The sequence below is a fragment of the Eutrigla gurnardus genome (assembly GCF_963514095.1).
Source record: "Eutrigla gurnardus genome assembly, chromosome: 3".
NCBI lineage: Eukaryota > Metazoa > Chordata > Actinopteri > Perciformes > Triglidae > Eutrigla > Eutrigla gurnardus.
In genome coordinates this window covers 25,714,421-25,729,122 of record NC_139917.1, presented here as the reverse complement: position 1 = coordinate 25,729,122, position 14,702 = coordinate 25,714,421, and the positions used below count along the sequence as shown (strand labels likewise).

At 41.8% G+C, this 14,702-nt stretch overlaps 1 protein-coding gene across 2 annotated transcripts in view; it reads left to right on the top strand.

The window, feature by feature from the left end:
- Positions 1-14,168, top strand: part of znf827 (zinc finger protein 827) — a 62,693-nt gene extending 48,525 nt beyond the window's left edge. The window contains exons 9-15 of one of the 2 annotated variants that reach the window (XM_084005727.1): positions 633-770; positions 1,865-1,894; positions 2,027-2,198; positions 3,473-3,639; positions 6,437-6,646; positions 7,925-8,102; positions 10,017-14,168. In XM_084005727.1, the coding sequence (XP_083861853.1) occupies positions 633-770; positions 1,865-1,894; positions 2,027-2,198; positions 3,473-3,639; positions 6,437-6,646; positions 7,925-8,102; positions 10,017-11,043 (1,922 nt within the window). In that variant the 3' untranslated portion in view covers positions 11,044-14,168. The remainder of the gene's footprint in view (positions 1-632; positions 771-1,864; positions 1,895-2,026; positions 2,199-3,472; positions 3,640-6,436; positions 6,647-7,924; positions 8,103-10,016) is intronic. The other variant, XM_084005728.1, reaches the window with a different exon arrangement.
- Positions 14,169-14,702: the final 534 nt, after the last annotated feature.

Below are 14,702 nucleotides of genomic sequence, written 5' to 3'. Positions count from 1 at the left end.
CAAAGTGTAAAAACAACAAGATGTGGGGTTTTTTTTTCAGAGGCCAATGTGCCAGACTATTTTTGGCAAGTCTGCTGTATTGTGTTTTTATGTATTTTTGTTGTTGTCCTCAGCCAAGGCAGCATCTCGCTTTATATTTAGTGGACAGACATGAGAGCAAGCTTCTCATTTAACTCTCGCTAAGAAAGCAAATATGTGTACATCCATCTTTAATGTCCCGTAATCCCCATTAAAGATGGATGTAAATGGTTGTCAGGTTGTGAAGAAACATAACACATTCTGTACTGTGATTGCAAATCTTCCACTTCCCTTTCGCCTCTCAACTGTTCTATTTAACTGAAAGTAAAACACCCCAAAAATATGTAAAAAAGGGTGGATAAAAATCAAGAATACCCCCGTGTTTCAACACCGCAATCAGAACATACAGGAAGCACAATACAACAGCAGTGTGTTGTGGTTTGGTAGCGTCGGTTTCCAACATCAATACACATTAAACTTACGTTACATTGTTTGATTTATAGCTGCATGACCTAACGGCCTTTGGTCTACCTGCAGCTGCTTTTGTGGCCGATTGTGTCAGCAGTGAATGATGAGTGTGGTTTTCTGCATTTGTGTGTGTGTGTGTGTTCCAGACTCAGAAAAGGATGATGGAGAGCTGGGAAACGGGATTGCCCAGTGGCGACTAAACGAACAGCTCTTCCCCTGTCCTGTCTGTGGAAAGGTGTTCGGTAGACAGCAGACGCTCTCTAGACATCTGTCTCTACACACAGGTGAATTAACACACACACACATTTGCATCTCTTTGTTTAACGTAAAGATGTTAGCTGCTGTGTTTGTGTTTATACAGCCTACAGTAAGTAAATAAGGGTGACTAGACTAGATTACCCTTCCTTTAAAGAGATTACTACCATGATTAGTCTCACTGGGAAAACTGCCCGTCTAATTATCCAGCTAGAGGGATGCCTCACAGAGTAACGCACACACACACACAAACGCACCAGTAAATTTGATGCCGTCACGATCGGTTCACTTCATTCACTTTCTCTCTCACACCCGGACACGGGAGACTTCCTCAGGATGAGGCTGTACTCTCCCCTGTGTCCTGATTACACGCTGTTTTCAATATTTGGCCCTACTTTGCTCCCAATTGATCCATTCTATCCCATCACTGCCTTTCTGCAATCCCACCCCCGGTCCTTATTAGGAACATAAATTAATGAACAGCCCGCTTATGCAATTTTATTTAAAGCAAATGAACGCTGGATTAGAAATTAATGACACCTACTTGGGATTGCACGCTAAATCACTGGGTGCACAAATGAAGATTTATGTACAAAATGCCCCCACACCATTGGACATGATACCACATTTTGCATGCACATACACTACATGACGCACACACACACACACACACACACACACACACACACACACACACACACACAAGCCATCTGAGAGTGTTGGCTGTGAACAGCTTGGCTACACCACAGAGAGCAGAAGCAGGGGCATATGTCAGTGTGATGGTCTTTTTGGTTTCCCAGGCGACATAAAGGTTGCCTGGCTTCATGTCCTTGGGGCAAATGGTGTGTGTGTGTGTGTGTGTGTGTGTGTGTGTGTGTGTGTGTGTGTGTGTGTGTGTGTGTGTGTGTGTGTGTGTGTGTGTGTGTGTGTGTGTGTGTGTGTGTGTGTGTGTGTGTGTGTGTGTGTGTGTGTGTGTGTGTGTGTGTGTGTGTGTGTGTGTGTGTGTGTGTGGAAAATATTGCGATTCAATTAAACATTTTATTTTATTTTATAGTATTTGCAATTTAGCTCAAAATAACGTCAGACATTACAAGGTGTGTTTTTTTGTTCTTTCTCTTCCCAGTGTCAGAGTTACAGTTGGGGCCAGGTGAAGGTGAGGCAGGGTTAGGCATTAAGTAATTAGGTTTAAGCTTGTTTTAAAGGCTCAGAGGCTGAGCACAACTTAATGAAATATCATCCGAGTGAGTGTTTACAGTAACCCGAGGTCTTGTGTTTGTTTTCGCAGAGGAGAGGAAGTACAAGTGTCACTTGTGTCCTTACGCAGCCAAGTGCAGAGCTAACCTCAATCAGCACCTGACCATCCACTCTGTCAAGCTGGTCAACACAGACGCTGAGCAGATCGTCAGCGCTGTTACAGCCGACTCTGCTGAGCGCAAGAACTGCCCGTACTACTACAGGTACCGATCATGCACCCAAACACAACACGCGACTCTAAAGCACGTCTCGAGCTGATCAGAGGTTAAAATCAAGGCATTTGATTGATTTATATGTGCTGCTAGAATATATCCTCATGCATTTCTAGATTTAATTTCTCCCTAACTTCTTTATTTGGTCATTTATCAAAAGAGTATTATGACTTTATTATGAATTATTAATCACTTTCTTTTAGAGGAGTAACGATTCATTCGATGCATCGATTGTCAGTCCTATAGATTCAACTAAATCAATCTGCTAAAATAAATAGAATGAATCGTTTTGGCTTCACCAATAATCAATATAAATGTGTTTAATCGTATGAATCGTGATTCTTAATTATGATTAATGTTTTAATACGTTTAAGACACTCTCTCCTGCCAGCATGTAGTCTATTGAAAAATGTTAAAAATAACATACATTTTTGTTTTCAGCATAAAATATTATGTAGGACTACTTTTTTAGAGAATAAATATGTTAAATAAGTAATTATGTGGTTTAATTTTTCACCTTTCAGAAGAACACAGACAGTCTCACTCGCATTATTGCATGTTTATTTCATGGCTATAGAATTTGGTTACAAGTTACAGAATAGAATCGTTACAACAACAAACAAATTGGCTTAGAATCAAATCGCTGTGAAGCCAAAGATTCACACCCCGACTTTCTTTACAAGAGTTAAATGAGAAAATCAAAACCAGGATCGTATCCATTTATTAAATGCTATACAAATCTCCAGCAAAGAGACAGATAGTCCAAAATAATAAAATCACATACCAGCTGATCTAAAGCTCCCTAATAAACATGTGAAATCTCGTTTATTCAATCAGTACAGCCGAAGTGTCGAGATGTTTGTGTGTGGTTACACAGGGGGTTATGGGCTGAGATTCTTCTTATTCGGATGTAGTGACTTCCTGACGTTGCGTGAGAAATGCTCAGTGACGACGAGACTCCTTCGTGAACTTTAGATGATCTCCTCTAACTCTGCAAGAAAGCGAACGAGTGTATTTTCCTAAATGTGCGACTCCTGCGTTAAAACTTTGATGTGCACTAATGATCTGAAACACGTTAAACGGCACCGTGTCAGCAGTGAAGAAATATTTGATTTGCAGTCATCTTCATTAAATGGAAAGAAAATGCATCCACACTGTGCCGCTCGCAAATTTATGCAGACATAATATAACACTTAAGCTGACGGTCTCCCCCCTGTTATCCTCGCCATCTCCTTTTCCCTTTCCCCTCTCTGTTCTCCGTCCAGCTGCCATGTGTGTGATTTCCAGACGGATCTGAATGCCCAGTTTGTCAGCCACATGTCGCTCCATGTGGACAAGGAGCAGTGGATGTTCTCGCTGTGCTGCAGCGTCTGTGACTACGTCTGCATGGAGGAGAACGACATGAAGAACCACATTAGTACTGGACACGCAGGTGCAGAATCCCCGATGATGCATGGTGGTGCGTTGCTACTGAGTGACAGCATTAATAAGATGGTCGTGCTGTATGTGTTGGTGAAATGTAGGATTAGTTATTTAAAAAAAAAATGCTTTATCGATTACTTTTTCACTCTAAAATGTCAGAAAATAGTGAGAAACTATTTTAAAAAAGCTGCTCTTGCATTAATTAATTATCAATATAGATTTGACTTTTCTCTGGAGTGACTAATATATTATGGACTAATTGTTTCAGCTTTAAGGTAATGATCTTCTATCTGCTGTTCATGCAGGGTTCTTAAATGTACTGGATTGTACATTGTGCATGATTCAACTCCTGGAAAATAATGCTTTATGGAGTCTTTTCCAAAATTACTCTCACATGTTGGAGTGGGCGGTAGCTTACACATTGTGGCTCTTGTTCACGGCTCAGAATAGAAAAACAGTGCGGTACTTGGACAGTGACACATTTTCTATTGTTTTGGCTCTGTACTCCAACACATGGGGTTTAAATTTAAACAGTGACTGACGTTTAAAAAGCTGACTTTAGTCCCTCCAACGATAACATTACTATTCACTTAATCTGTATATGTATGTAAGGCAAGTGTTGATTATCCATTTATCTGCTGATTATTTATTTTTGGCCTGTAAAAAGTCACAAATAGTGAAAAGTTATAGATAAAACAAAGGATATTCACTTCACCGTCACACAAGACATAAAATACATACACACTTGAGAACCCGATAACTGTAATTTGTTTGATCATTTTCTCTAAAAATTAGCAAAATCTGTGAAAATAAATTGAACAACATTTCGGATCTAATGTGTCGGAGCACAGAACCAGCACAGCAAGTGTGCAAATACAGTATGCACTATATAACTGTAAATATACTATATCTTCCTGGCGTTTTACTGTAAATGAAATCGACAAATTCCTAGCCACACATCCTCATGTAACAGTACTTTTATACTTCATAAGCACCTAGTTTTGTGTCAGCTCAGAGGACACAGGGAAAGACGAGCAGTAGAACTGGGTTTCACAAACAAGCCGCCTCCAGTCGACCTTCTTTGGACTTTTAAAGCTGCTGGAGTGAACCCCCGGTGGTCAATATGAGTGTTTTTGTCTAAAACAGCTTTGTCCAGTTTATTGCTGACGTTTTGCTCTTCCACTGTTCCCCAATGAGTGTGTGTGTGTGTGTGTGTGTGTGTGTCTGGGTGGGTGGGTGGGATTGTCCAGCCTAGACAGCTGAGGGGTCTTTCAGAGGCCACAGTGGCCTTGTTTATCTGAGAAGGTTGGCCCTTATCGTGCCTGAGGGGAAAAAATCAATAGGCCTTGGTTCCTTTGGAGACGAGCTGGGTTTACGATGCCGCTGTGGCCATCTTTTAAGTCTCTTGGCGTGGCTTGGCATTTATCTCGGTCTCGCACAAAGATGGACAACGCCACCAAACACACATTTACAGGAGTGCGTCTTATAGTCACCTCATACTTTATGCCATCTACACGTGGAGATTTTAGTCATTTGTCACGGTCCAGCCCAAGTGTCCACACTTCAGTGCGAGGTAGGTGTAGCAGCAGAGTAAAAGGCTAGTTATCTGGTCAACTGTGTAGACACGCCCAGGCAGGAGATGGCTGAGCTCAGCGGGTGTCATAGTTCAAGCTGACTCCCTGTGAAGACTGGTCTCGACATGGGGAAAGGGTCGGTTGGGTGCCCTTCTCTGTAGGGGGGGGGGGAGGTGGGGAATTATGTGACTGCATTACACGATATCTATCCTGGAAACACTGGCGGATAGGCGGACTCTGCCTGTTTATTTCCATTCCCCTACAAAGAATGTTACCGACGCAATCATGTATGAAGCTTTTCAGTAAAACAGAGAATGGAATATGTTCAGCAAAGGTGGGTTTTAAGGTTGAGGCCCACTGGCTCAGTGCAGCACTTCTTTTTTTTTCCTTTTTCTCTTTTCTGCTTATATTCTGTGGCATTAGCCTTTTAGATGTTGTAAAAGAAGGCAAGTGTATGTTAAACACTACAGCAGAGTAGATGAAAAGCTCCCTCAAGCTGGTTCAATGCTGTATTCAAAATGCTGCCAACATTGACCCTGGTTTATTTAGATTTGATTGAAGGCAATTAATCATATCCTCTCTGACAATTCCTTGTGTGTGCACTGCATGCGTACGGTCTTGTATCTTTTAGATGTGTGTGCGTGTGTGTGTGTGTTTGTGTGTGTGTGTGTGTGTGTGCGCCTGTATGAAAAAGATAGGTCAACCATTTCAGGATCTGAGCAGCCTTTTTTCTCTCTCTCCTTTCACTCCCTCCTGAGTGAATGCCCTTTGTTGAGCTGTGCCCTGAGATGCTCCCGCCATCTTAGCTCCTTCGGCCATGACCCGCGCTCCTCACCCTTCCCTCCCGCTTGCCCCCTCCCCTTCTAATTCCCTCTCTCTTCCCAGTGAATTGCGGACTTAGAGAAGGAGATCAATAAAAGCACACTGCTTGGTGATTTTGACTGGCAGCAGAGCCTCGGTCGGAGCACCGGGGCGATGCAGGCTGCGTGTTTGTGTTCTGTTTTGTGTGTATTTCTGTGTGCGGTGCGCATGTGCAAAAATGATGAGGGATCGTGAATAGAGACACACATATCTCAGCATAAAGGATACCCCACAGTTTCTGCCAGGTTTCAGTTAATACCTTTTTTTCCCATGAGTTTTCTTTAGTTGGAGCTCGTACAATTCTTCCTCAGCGTTGCTTTTGATCATGGCGATACATTCTTCTTACTTTCTGCCATCTGTGCTCGTGTCCAGGTCTGAATTCGAGGAGTCCCCTCAGCGAGACCAAGAGCACCTCCTCGTCCCTCTCGGCCCTCAGCGACTCACTCAACAGCTCGGAGGGCGGGGACCTCAGTCACGGTAATGAAGAACTCAGGGGCCTGCTTGCCCCGCCCTCTTCCGCGGGCAGCCAGTCCAGCTCTGGAAGCCACTCGGGATCAGGAACTGAGGACAAGTCTGACAAAGGCAAGGAATTGTGAGAATTATTGCAAACCAAAGACACGTCATAATTTTTAATGATCCTTAAAACGTAGTATAATATATTCATGTCTCACTCTGCAACAATAACATTTTGAAAAGCATTCACTATTATTTCTGACGAGTTTAACCAACCAACTGTCACCAATTTCTGATAGTGTCATCTGGCTCCGCCCACCTAAAATCAGTTAGATGCTCAGAGAGAGGGTCTCTAAGTATGAAATATTCAAACTTTTCTTCATTTTACATACAGAGAAATGTGTGTTCATGCAGCCCCATCAAATATATGTTTTAAAGGCCTTTTAAAGCCATCAAGTCATTCTCAAGTAGAAATAACCTCATCATGTATCCATATACTGAGACTAAACATGACAAATATGAGCACCAAGGAGACAAAGGAGTGTTCACAAAAAGTCTAATATGTTGAAAAGGGATTAAAAAAAGTTATAGTATGTTTAAAAAAAAAAAAATGGAATTAGAATAGTATGTTGAAAAAGTGATGAAGTCATAGTATAGTATGTCGGAAAAGTGATACAAAACAGTAATATAATAGTATGTAAAAAAAAAAAAAAAAGAGTAATACTGTGTCATTAAAAAGTCATAGTAAAGTATGTGGGGAAACAAGTAATTTATTGAAGTATATTGAAAATAGTAATAAAAAATCACAGTATAGTGTGATAGTATAGTATGTCCAAAAAAAGTGCTAAAAGTGTCCTATCAGAAAAAATAATTTTATAGAATGTTGAAAAAAGTGATCAAAGTAATTTTACAGTACATTGAAAATAGTCATAAAAAGTCATAGTAAAAGTATGTTGTAATTTTATAGTATTTTGGAAAAAAGTGATAGTATAATATGTTGAAAAAAGTGATAGTATAATATGTCAAAAAAGTGCTAAAAGTGTCATATCAGAAAAAGTAATTTTATAGAATGTTGAAAAAAAGTGATCAAAATAATTTTATAGTATATTGAAAATAGTCATAGTACAGTATGTAGAGTGTTGAAAAGTGATGTAAAAACGCAATAAAAAAAATGTATAATGTCGAAAGAAGTGATAGAAAAAGTCAGAGTATGTTGAAAAAAGTGATCGGAAAGGGCGGTATATGTCTAAAAAAGTGATAAAAAGGTCATAGTATGTTGAAAGGTCGTGATGATGTCACTTCCACTCTCCCTTTCCCTCTGAGATTTCAGTGATGAGCCTTCCGCCAAAAACGATCTTCCATTAAAACAGACTCAGTCAAAACTCACCCTTCTTCTCTTTTCTACAGGTTTCGAATGTGTCTTCTGCAACTTTGTGTGCAAGACGCGTAGCATGTATGAACGCCACCTCCAGATCCACCTCATCACACGAATGTTCGAGTGCGACGTCTGTCACAAGTTCCTCAAGACGCCCGAGCAGCTGCTGGAGCACAAGAAGTGCCACACCATCCCCTCCGGAGGGCTCAAGTAAGGAAAGCAAGTACAGACAGAGGTTCCTAACTCCACCCGTCCTCCCCCTCCCTCACCGCCTCAATTTACTGCACACATACAGCGTATACACACTCATAGGCCAATGGTAGGGGTGTGCAACTTATGGCTTCATGTGTGTAAAAATTACAAACTGATGCATGTAAAATAACCAAGGATACAGAAATATGCATAATGCTGAAGACAGAAACGGATTTGTTGTCATTTTGGAGATTATTCTAGCCATGTGTCCTTAATCAGTTAACCTCACTTTAATGTCCATTATCTGCAGCCAGCAAATTAAATGATACAAGCTGTAGTTTTGCTCAACAGCCTCTCTTGGCAAGTATAACTTATGAGACAGTGGTCTATGGGTCTGCAGTGGCTGCTTGAACAGAAGGGAGACTGGAAAGGAGATGGAAATGGGCTTCCCCACAGGGTCTCTTTTTCCACTGCCCACAGCTCGCAGCCATGCCAAAAAATATGTGATGAAACCTGCGTTTCAGTACAGACACTTACATAAAACATGTTGGCACACCCCTAGAAGATAATCACTTTAAAGCAGCATTTTTGCAAAAGTAGTCTAAAATACGACATCTAAACTGACGATATACAAACAAGTACTCACGTATCTTGATGTCGACTCTTCATGTAGTTCAAGTCTCCTCACATGCTTCCCTCTCCATCCCCATACTCCAGTCCCACAGGAGCCTTTGTTGTACTGTGACACGTTTACGTCCCATTTCAGCCTGTCAAGCTCACATGAAGCCTGTCATCTGTTGATCTCAACATCCACACACTGATGTTTGACTCCAGGCCAGTTCACACACTGATTATGTTTCTCGTGTAGTTGATAGCGTTTGTGATGATAGTTTAAAAGAAGCTTGCTACAACACTTCATATTTAGAAAAACATTTTTTTTTTTTTTTTTAAAGATTCATTTCAAGTAACACAAGCCATTTATTGTTTTTGAGTTTTTCATAACTCCAGTCTGTGCATGTGCAGAATCATGATGATTATCGCCTCATCTTGTCATATACAAAGACCTGTGTTATATATATTCTTTCTGTGCAGCCATCAGTGGAGTTAGGACGTTGTTTAATGTCTGGAAATGGAAACTAGGAAGCTGCAGACGCAGTTACGTAGAATCCTGTTTTATACAAAACACACGAGACGCCCCTTCGTAGCTCTTAAGAGCTCCACAAAGCATCTTTAGTCCCTAACATGAGGATTAGCTGCTAGCTGTCGTGTGTGAGAGCGAATACACGCAAAGGCGCTATAATAATGTTTCTTCTAAAGTCAGATAGATTTCTTTAAGCTATCGTTAAAAAGGGCAAGAAGTAGAGAGAAAGATGGACATCTCGATTTTACTCTCAAAAGCAGGCAGGATTCAGCCAAACATTTTCTGACGAGCGCGTACACGTGTATACACTGGAGCCATGTAAAGTGTTTCTATATATGTAGGAGTGTGCAGAAAGGGAGAGAGGGGCTTGACCATTTCGAGGTTTTTCTGAGGTGATTCTGTTCTGCAGGGTTTGTGAAGCGCTTTGGGGCCCAGAGCAGATGAAAGGTGCTATTTAAATGTAAGTGCCACTCCATTCCTTCATTTCCCTTCATGTCCTACTGCTCCAATCCTTCCTCCAGCCTGTCACCCCTCCTCCTCCACACACACATATACCTGATCACCTCAATTCTCCCACCATTAAACTGCCACACATACCACCATGAGCACACAGAACTCCACACGATGTACACTTTTTCCTTTACCTTCTCCTCTTCATCATCTCGTGCAATTAAATTTGTGTGTTGTGTGGTTTTGAATGAAACACTTGCCCTTTAACTGTCCTTTTTCTTTTTGTGTGTTGTGTCCTCTTTCCCTACGCCCCCTCCTTTTCTTTTTTTTGCATTGTGCAGGTGCCCTTTCTGCATCTACTCCACCAATCGTCCAGCGGCCATGGAGTGCCACCTTAAGACGCACTGTAAGATGGAGTACCGCTGCCGCATCTGCCAGGGACTGTGGCCCGACCAGGCCTCATTGGAGGCCCACATGCGCGGGCACCGCCTGGGCAACCACTACAAGTGTGAGCAGTGTGGCTACTTGTCCAAGACGGCCAATAAGCTGATCGAGCATGTGCGTGTGCACACGGGCGAGCGGCCGTTCCACTGCGACCGCTGCTCTTATAGCTGCAAGCGCAAGGACAACCTCAACCTGCACAAGAAGCTGAAGCACGCGCCGCGCCAGACTTTCGGCTGCCAAGAGTGCCCTTTCACCACCACACACCCCTTTGTCTTCAGCCGCCACCTCAAGAAACACCAGAGTGGAGGAGCGGGGGGACTGGCGGGAGACCTGGGAGGAGAAGACGCGGAGGAAGACGAGGAGGCAGGAGAGGAGGAGCTGCCACTCCAGGGAACGTCACCAGGGGGCTCTTCGCTGTGCAAGAGTCAGGAGAACTTCCTGTTCAGCAGAGGAGGAGGAGGGAGCAGCGGGGGGAGCGGCAGCAACAGTCCGCTCATGAGTCTGACGGCGTCCCAGGCTCTCCAGTCCGTCGCCCTGTCGCTCACACTGGGCAAGTCCCACCAGCTGGACGCCGCCGGCCCGCTGCACGTTCTGGTCAGCACTAACGGCAACAACGCCACCGCCAGAAACCCTGGTGGCCCGAGCAGCGGCAGCCCCTCCCTCTTCCTCCCCTCCTCCCGCCACGTGTTCGATCAGTACAGGAACTGCGACCGGGCGCACCTGATCCCCCTGACCACCTTGTTCACCCACAACAGCCGCTTCACATTCCACTCGCACCTCCACTCCAGATGGCGGCCCGCCACGTCTCCTCTACTCTTCTCCTCCAGCTCGGCGTCCCCCTCCCGCTCTTCCCCCTCACCCTCCTCCCACAAACACTCCTTCCTGGCCTACCTGGGACTGATGGAGAGAGCCAAGACTGTTTGACCTCCCCCACCTCCTCCTCCTCCCCCCCCTCGCTCTTCCTCGGACGGTGGTGTGAATGACACTTGACCACTGCAGTGGGAGCAACGTCTTTTCCAATCAGACCAGCAGAATAAGCTGGACCAGACAAACATATTGAAGAAGAGAAAAGAAAAACATTTATAAGAGAAAAAGGCTGTACATGCTAAAAATGCATTTATATCGAAAAGCTGCTTTTCTTATCAGTTCTATCAATTGAATTATTACTACTTCAACTACTACTCTCTATTACCTTTTATTTCCGTTTTTAAGTGTCTGAATGACTTGGACCCAGTCGCATTATCTGAGGAGAGACTAACGTATCTCAGTTTTATAGATATTTTTCTTTAGACGTTTGACGAGATAAAAAGATGAAACAAAACTTGCAAGTGCTATATTTTAGTGCATTTTTGTCTATTGCTATTATGCATCGAAATAGCATGCCTGTGTTTCAACTAGCTTTGACGTCATTAGGAAGCTAAATTGGAGATATCCTGAAGTGTTAGCAGTGCAATGTGGACAGAACCAATGAAACGGAATGCTTTTCATTGTAAAAGGCACGTTTCCAAAGCAACGCCTCAAACCACGCACTTACTTATTTATCAGTCTTGTACATAGTTTTGTAGCCCCCCCCCCCCCCCTCCCCTCCCCTCCTTCCCATCTTTTTGATTTCTGTTGGGTTTTTGTATAATGGTGAAACCATATTATGCACAGCTGCTGCCTGATATCACCTCTGTCTCGGAATATATATCATTTAAATGGGTTATTAGCTGATTTTAATAGTTTTTGTAAGCTCAAAAAAAACAGAAGATAAGCTGTGGTGATGGAAACCTATCATGACAAGAAACATTATCCATTTATTACTAAGAATTTGAATATAAATGTACAATGTTGACAATTAATTTGCACTCGCAGATGAATAAGCAGTGAAATGATTCGACTTAGACTTAAAATATTTCCGAGACCAGGTGGAAATCAGCGCGGCTTCTCATGCAGAACTATGTATCACGCACCAATACTTAGAAGAGATATGAGATAACTGTTTTGTGGAGGTGACCAGCTCTGGGTTAGCAAGCTACCCACAGCCAGGGTCACCACAGGCCGATTCAATGGTGCTTTTTGGAGCTTTTTGTAATTTTTGTGTACAAAAAAAAAAAAAAAGAAAAACTGTTCCAAAATGACTTGAATGAATGTATTTTTGTTTATGTACATGAAAAAGAAGCGATACAGAAGTGTGAACAGGGACGTCTTTTATGGTGGAAAGGAAAGTTAGTGTGTTTGGTGGCCTTCTGTGTCTTTTTCTTTCTTTTTTTTTTAATTTCTACTTTTTTTACTGAGCCTTTTACATCATAAGAAAAACATTTTCTACTAACATTCATAGAGAACCCATCGTGAGAAAAAGCTCCTACAGGTGCAATGATGAAGCAAAGCCATTCACTTGTACAGCATTGTTTTCAATGGCACTGGCTTCTGTTAGACCGGCGGACACGGTACTGCCCTCCTGCCCCCTCCTCGTCAACCTTTTGAGTTTTAATTGCACTTACTGTAGTTACACAAGCCAAAAGCACTTAAACCTTTTATTTTCCTGCGCAAACTTATATCCACCAAGTTAACATAATGTGAAGTGGACAGTAGTTGCTGGAAATGACTCAATCATCACCCCTTAGTTTCACGTGTCAGCATTTCTAGCGGTGCAAAAGGGCCGGCCTCTGTAACATCAGAGAACGTAAATTAATACAAATTGCATGAATTAGACAGTAGAGGTCAAGCTCCTCCTGGGAACTTAAGGTCCCAGGCTAAATTGTGATAGCCAGTTTTGCACACTGCTGCACTTTTTTTGATTAAGAGAATATGTATTTAACCGTAAAAATGCTCAAAAAGAAGTGTTTTGCGAGATAGGGCAGCATAGTACAAGCGTTTTATTTTGCAAAAAAAAAAAAAGCTTTACCCATTGTTGATAGGGATTGTGTTTTTAAGTGGTCTTCAAGCTAAAATCCCTTATTGTAAAGGGAGGGTTTTTTCTTTCCTTTTGTCTATTTTGACTTGTGCGTTTTCTCATAATGAATCATTGTTGCGTTATTCTTTTTTTTTTTCTACTTAAACCATGTCATAAAAATGGACAGAGAGCGTTAATTGTCGAGACCAAATGTAACTCGCTGCAGGATTTGATGTTAGGATTTAATCCGTCATGTCCTGCTCTGGAGCGATGCCTCGATTGTCCCCCTTTACACTGCTGTTTGTTTGTTTGTTCCTTTTTTTTTTTTTTTTTTTTGCTCTGTCAATGTCTGGCATGCTGTCTCTGGAGTGAAAGGAGCATCCCTTCGACACACACAAACACTCTCCTCGTACTATCTGTGTTATCTTTTATACTCTAGTGCCACTTGGTGGAAGGAAACCACCTGAGACTTCTGAGAATGAGTCAAACTAATTGTCAGGGTCCAAAAGATGATAAAAAAAATAAATAAAAAAAGAATGTGTCCTATCTTGACACCTTTTTTTAAATGTCTGCCTTTTATTACAGCTTAATCATTAATGGCTGCACTTCTTTATGCCCCCCCTTCCTAGTTTGAGTGTAATTTTTTAAAAAGGCAACAGGGCTCTATCCTTTGGAAAACCAATATTTCTTAAGCACTTATTCTGTTCATTTTTGCCCAATTGTACGCAGCACAGTGACCTTTTATTTTATTTTTTTTTTAAAGCTTGACTACCTTTTTCAGCACTTCTGAGTATGCATGAGTATGCCCTCTCTCTAGTTCTTTAGCACTTAACGGTGTTTAAAACTAACTCCCCTGGTTGCATTTAGCTAGCATCAACACTGCACTGTCTACAATCAGTTCGCTTTAAGTTTGGCTGCATTTTATGATTAGAAGAAGAAAAAAAAAGGCTCAGCTATCTTTTGGCACTCGGTAAAGATTGGTATATGCTGTACAAAGCTTTTTTTTTATTACTCCATTGTTAAGGCTGTACAGGGTTGTGACGATAACTGGTAAATAGATCATTTGTACTTTTTTTGGTTTTGTATTTGTTTTCTTTGTTTGGCATTATTTTATGTTCGACTTGCCAGGTCTAAATGTAACAGGATTTGAAAGTAAAGCTTACATCAGATATTACGTCATTTTTCGGGGTCTTTTCTCGGCTCTTTCTTTTCATGGTGTTTTCTCACATTTGTCCACTACTGACAGCACGACTCTGAACACATACAAAAACATTTCTTCATTCAACACTCAAGTGACCAAAATGATCATCGTCTCTCATGCATAAAGGCGGAGCAACCGTTTACGTATTGTTCCTTGTTTTTGTGCTACATATAACAAATCCATGATACCTCAAAATCAAAGATAGAGATATACATTTTTGTTTATCTAAACCACAAAGGTTTGCATGTTGAAATGTGAAATGTCAACTCGGACAATTCAAGCGACTGAGCAGGTGGTTAATGCATCATGCTGGTGTTGCAGCTTCTAATATGGATATAATATAATACTGGAACCACTGGTTATAGTAAGTCAACTAAAAATACACAAAATGCTTATTAATACATTAAACATCTACAATTGTTATTCACTGCTGAATGTTTAAAACGTGTTTAAAGTCCAATAAATGCAGTCCTTATATAATAATCAATACATTAATCAAAGAAATAA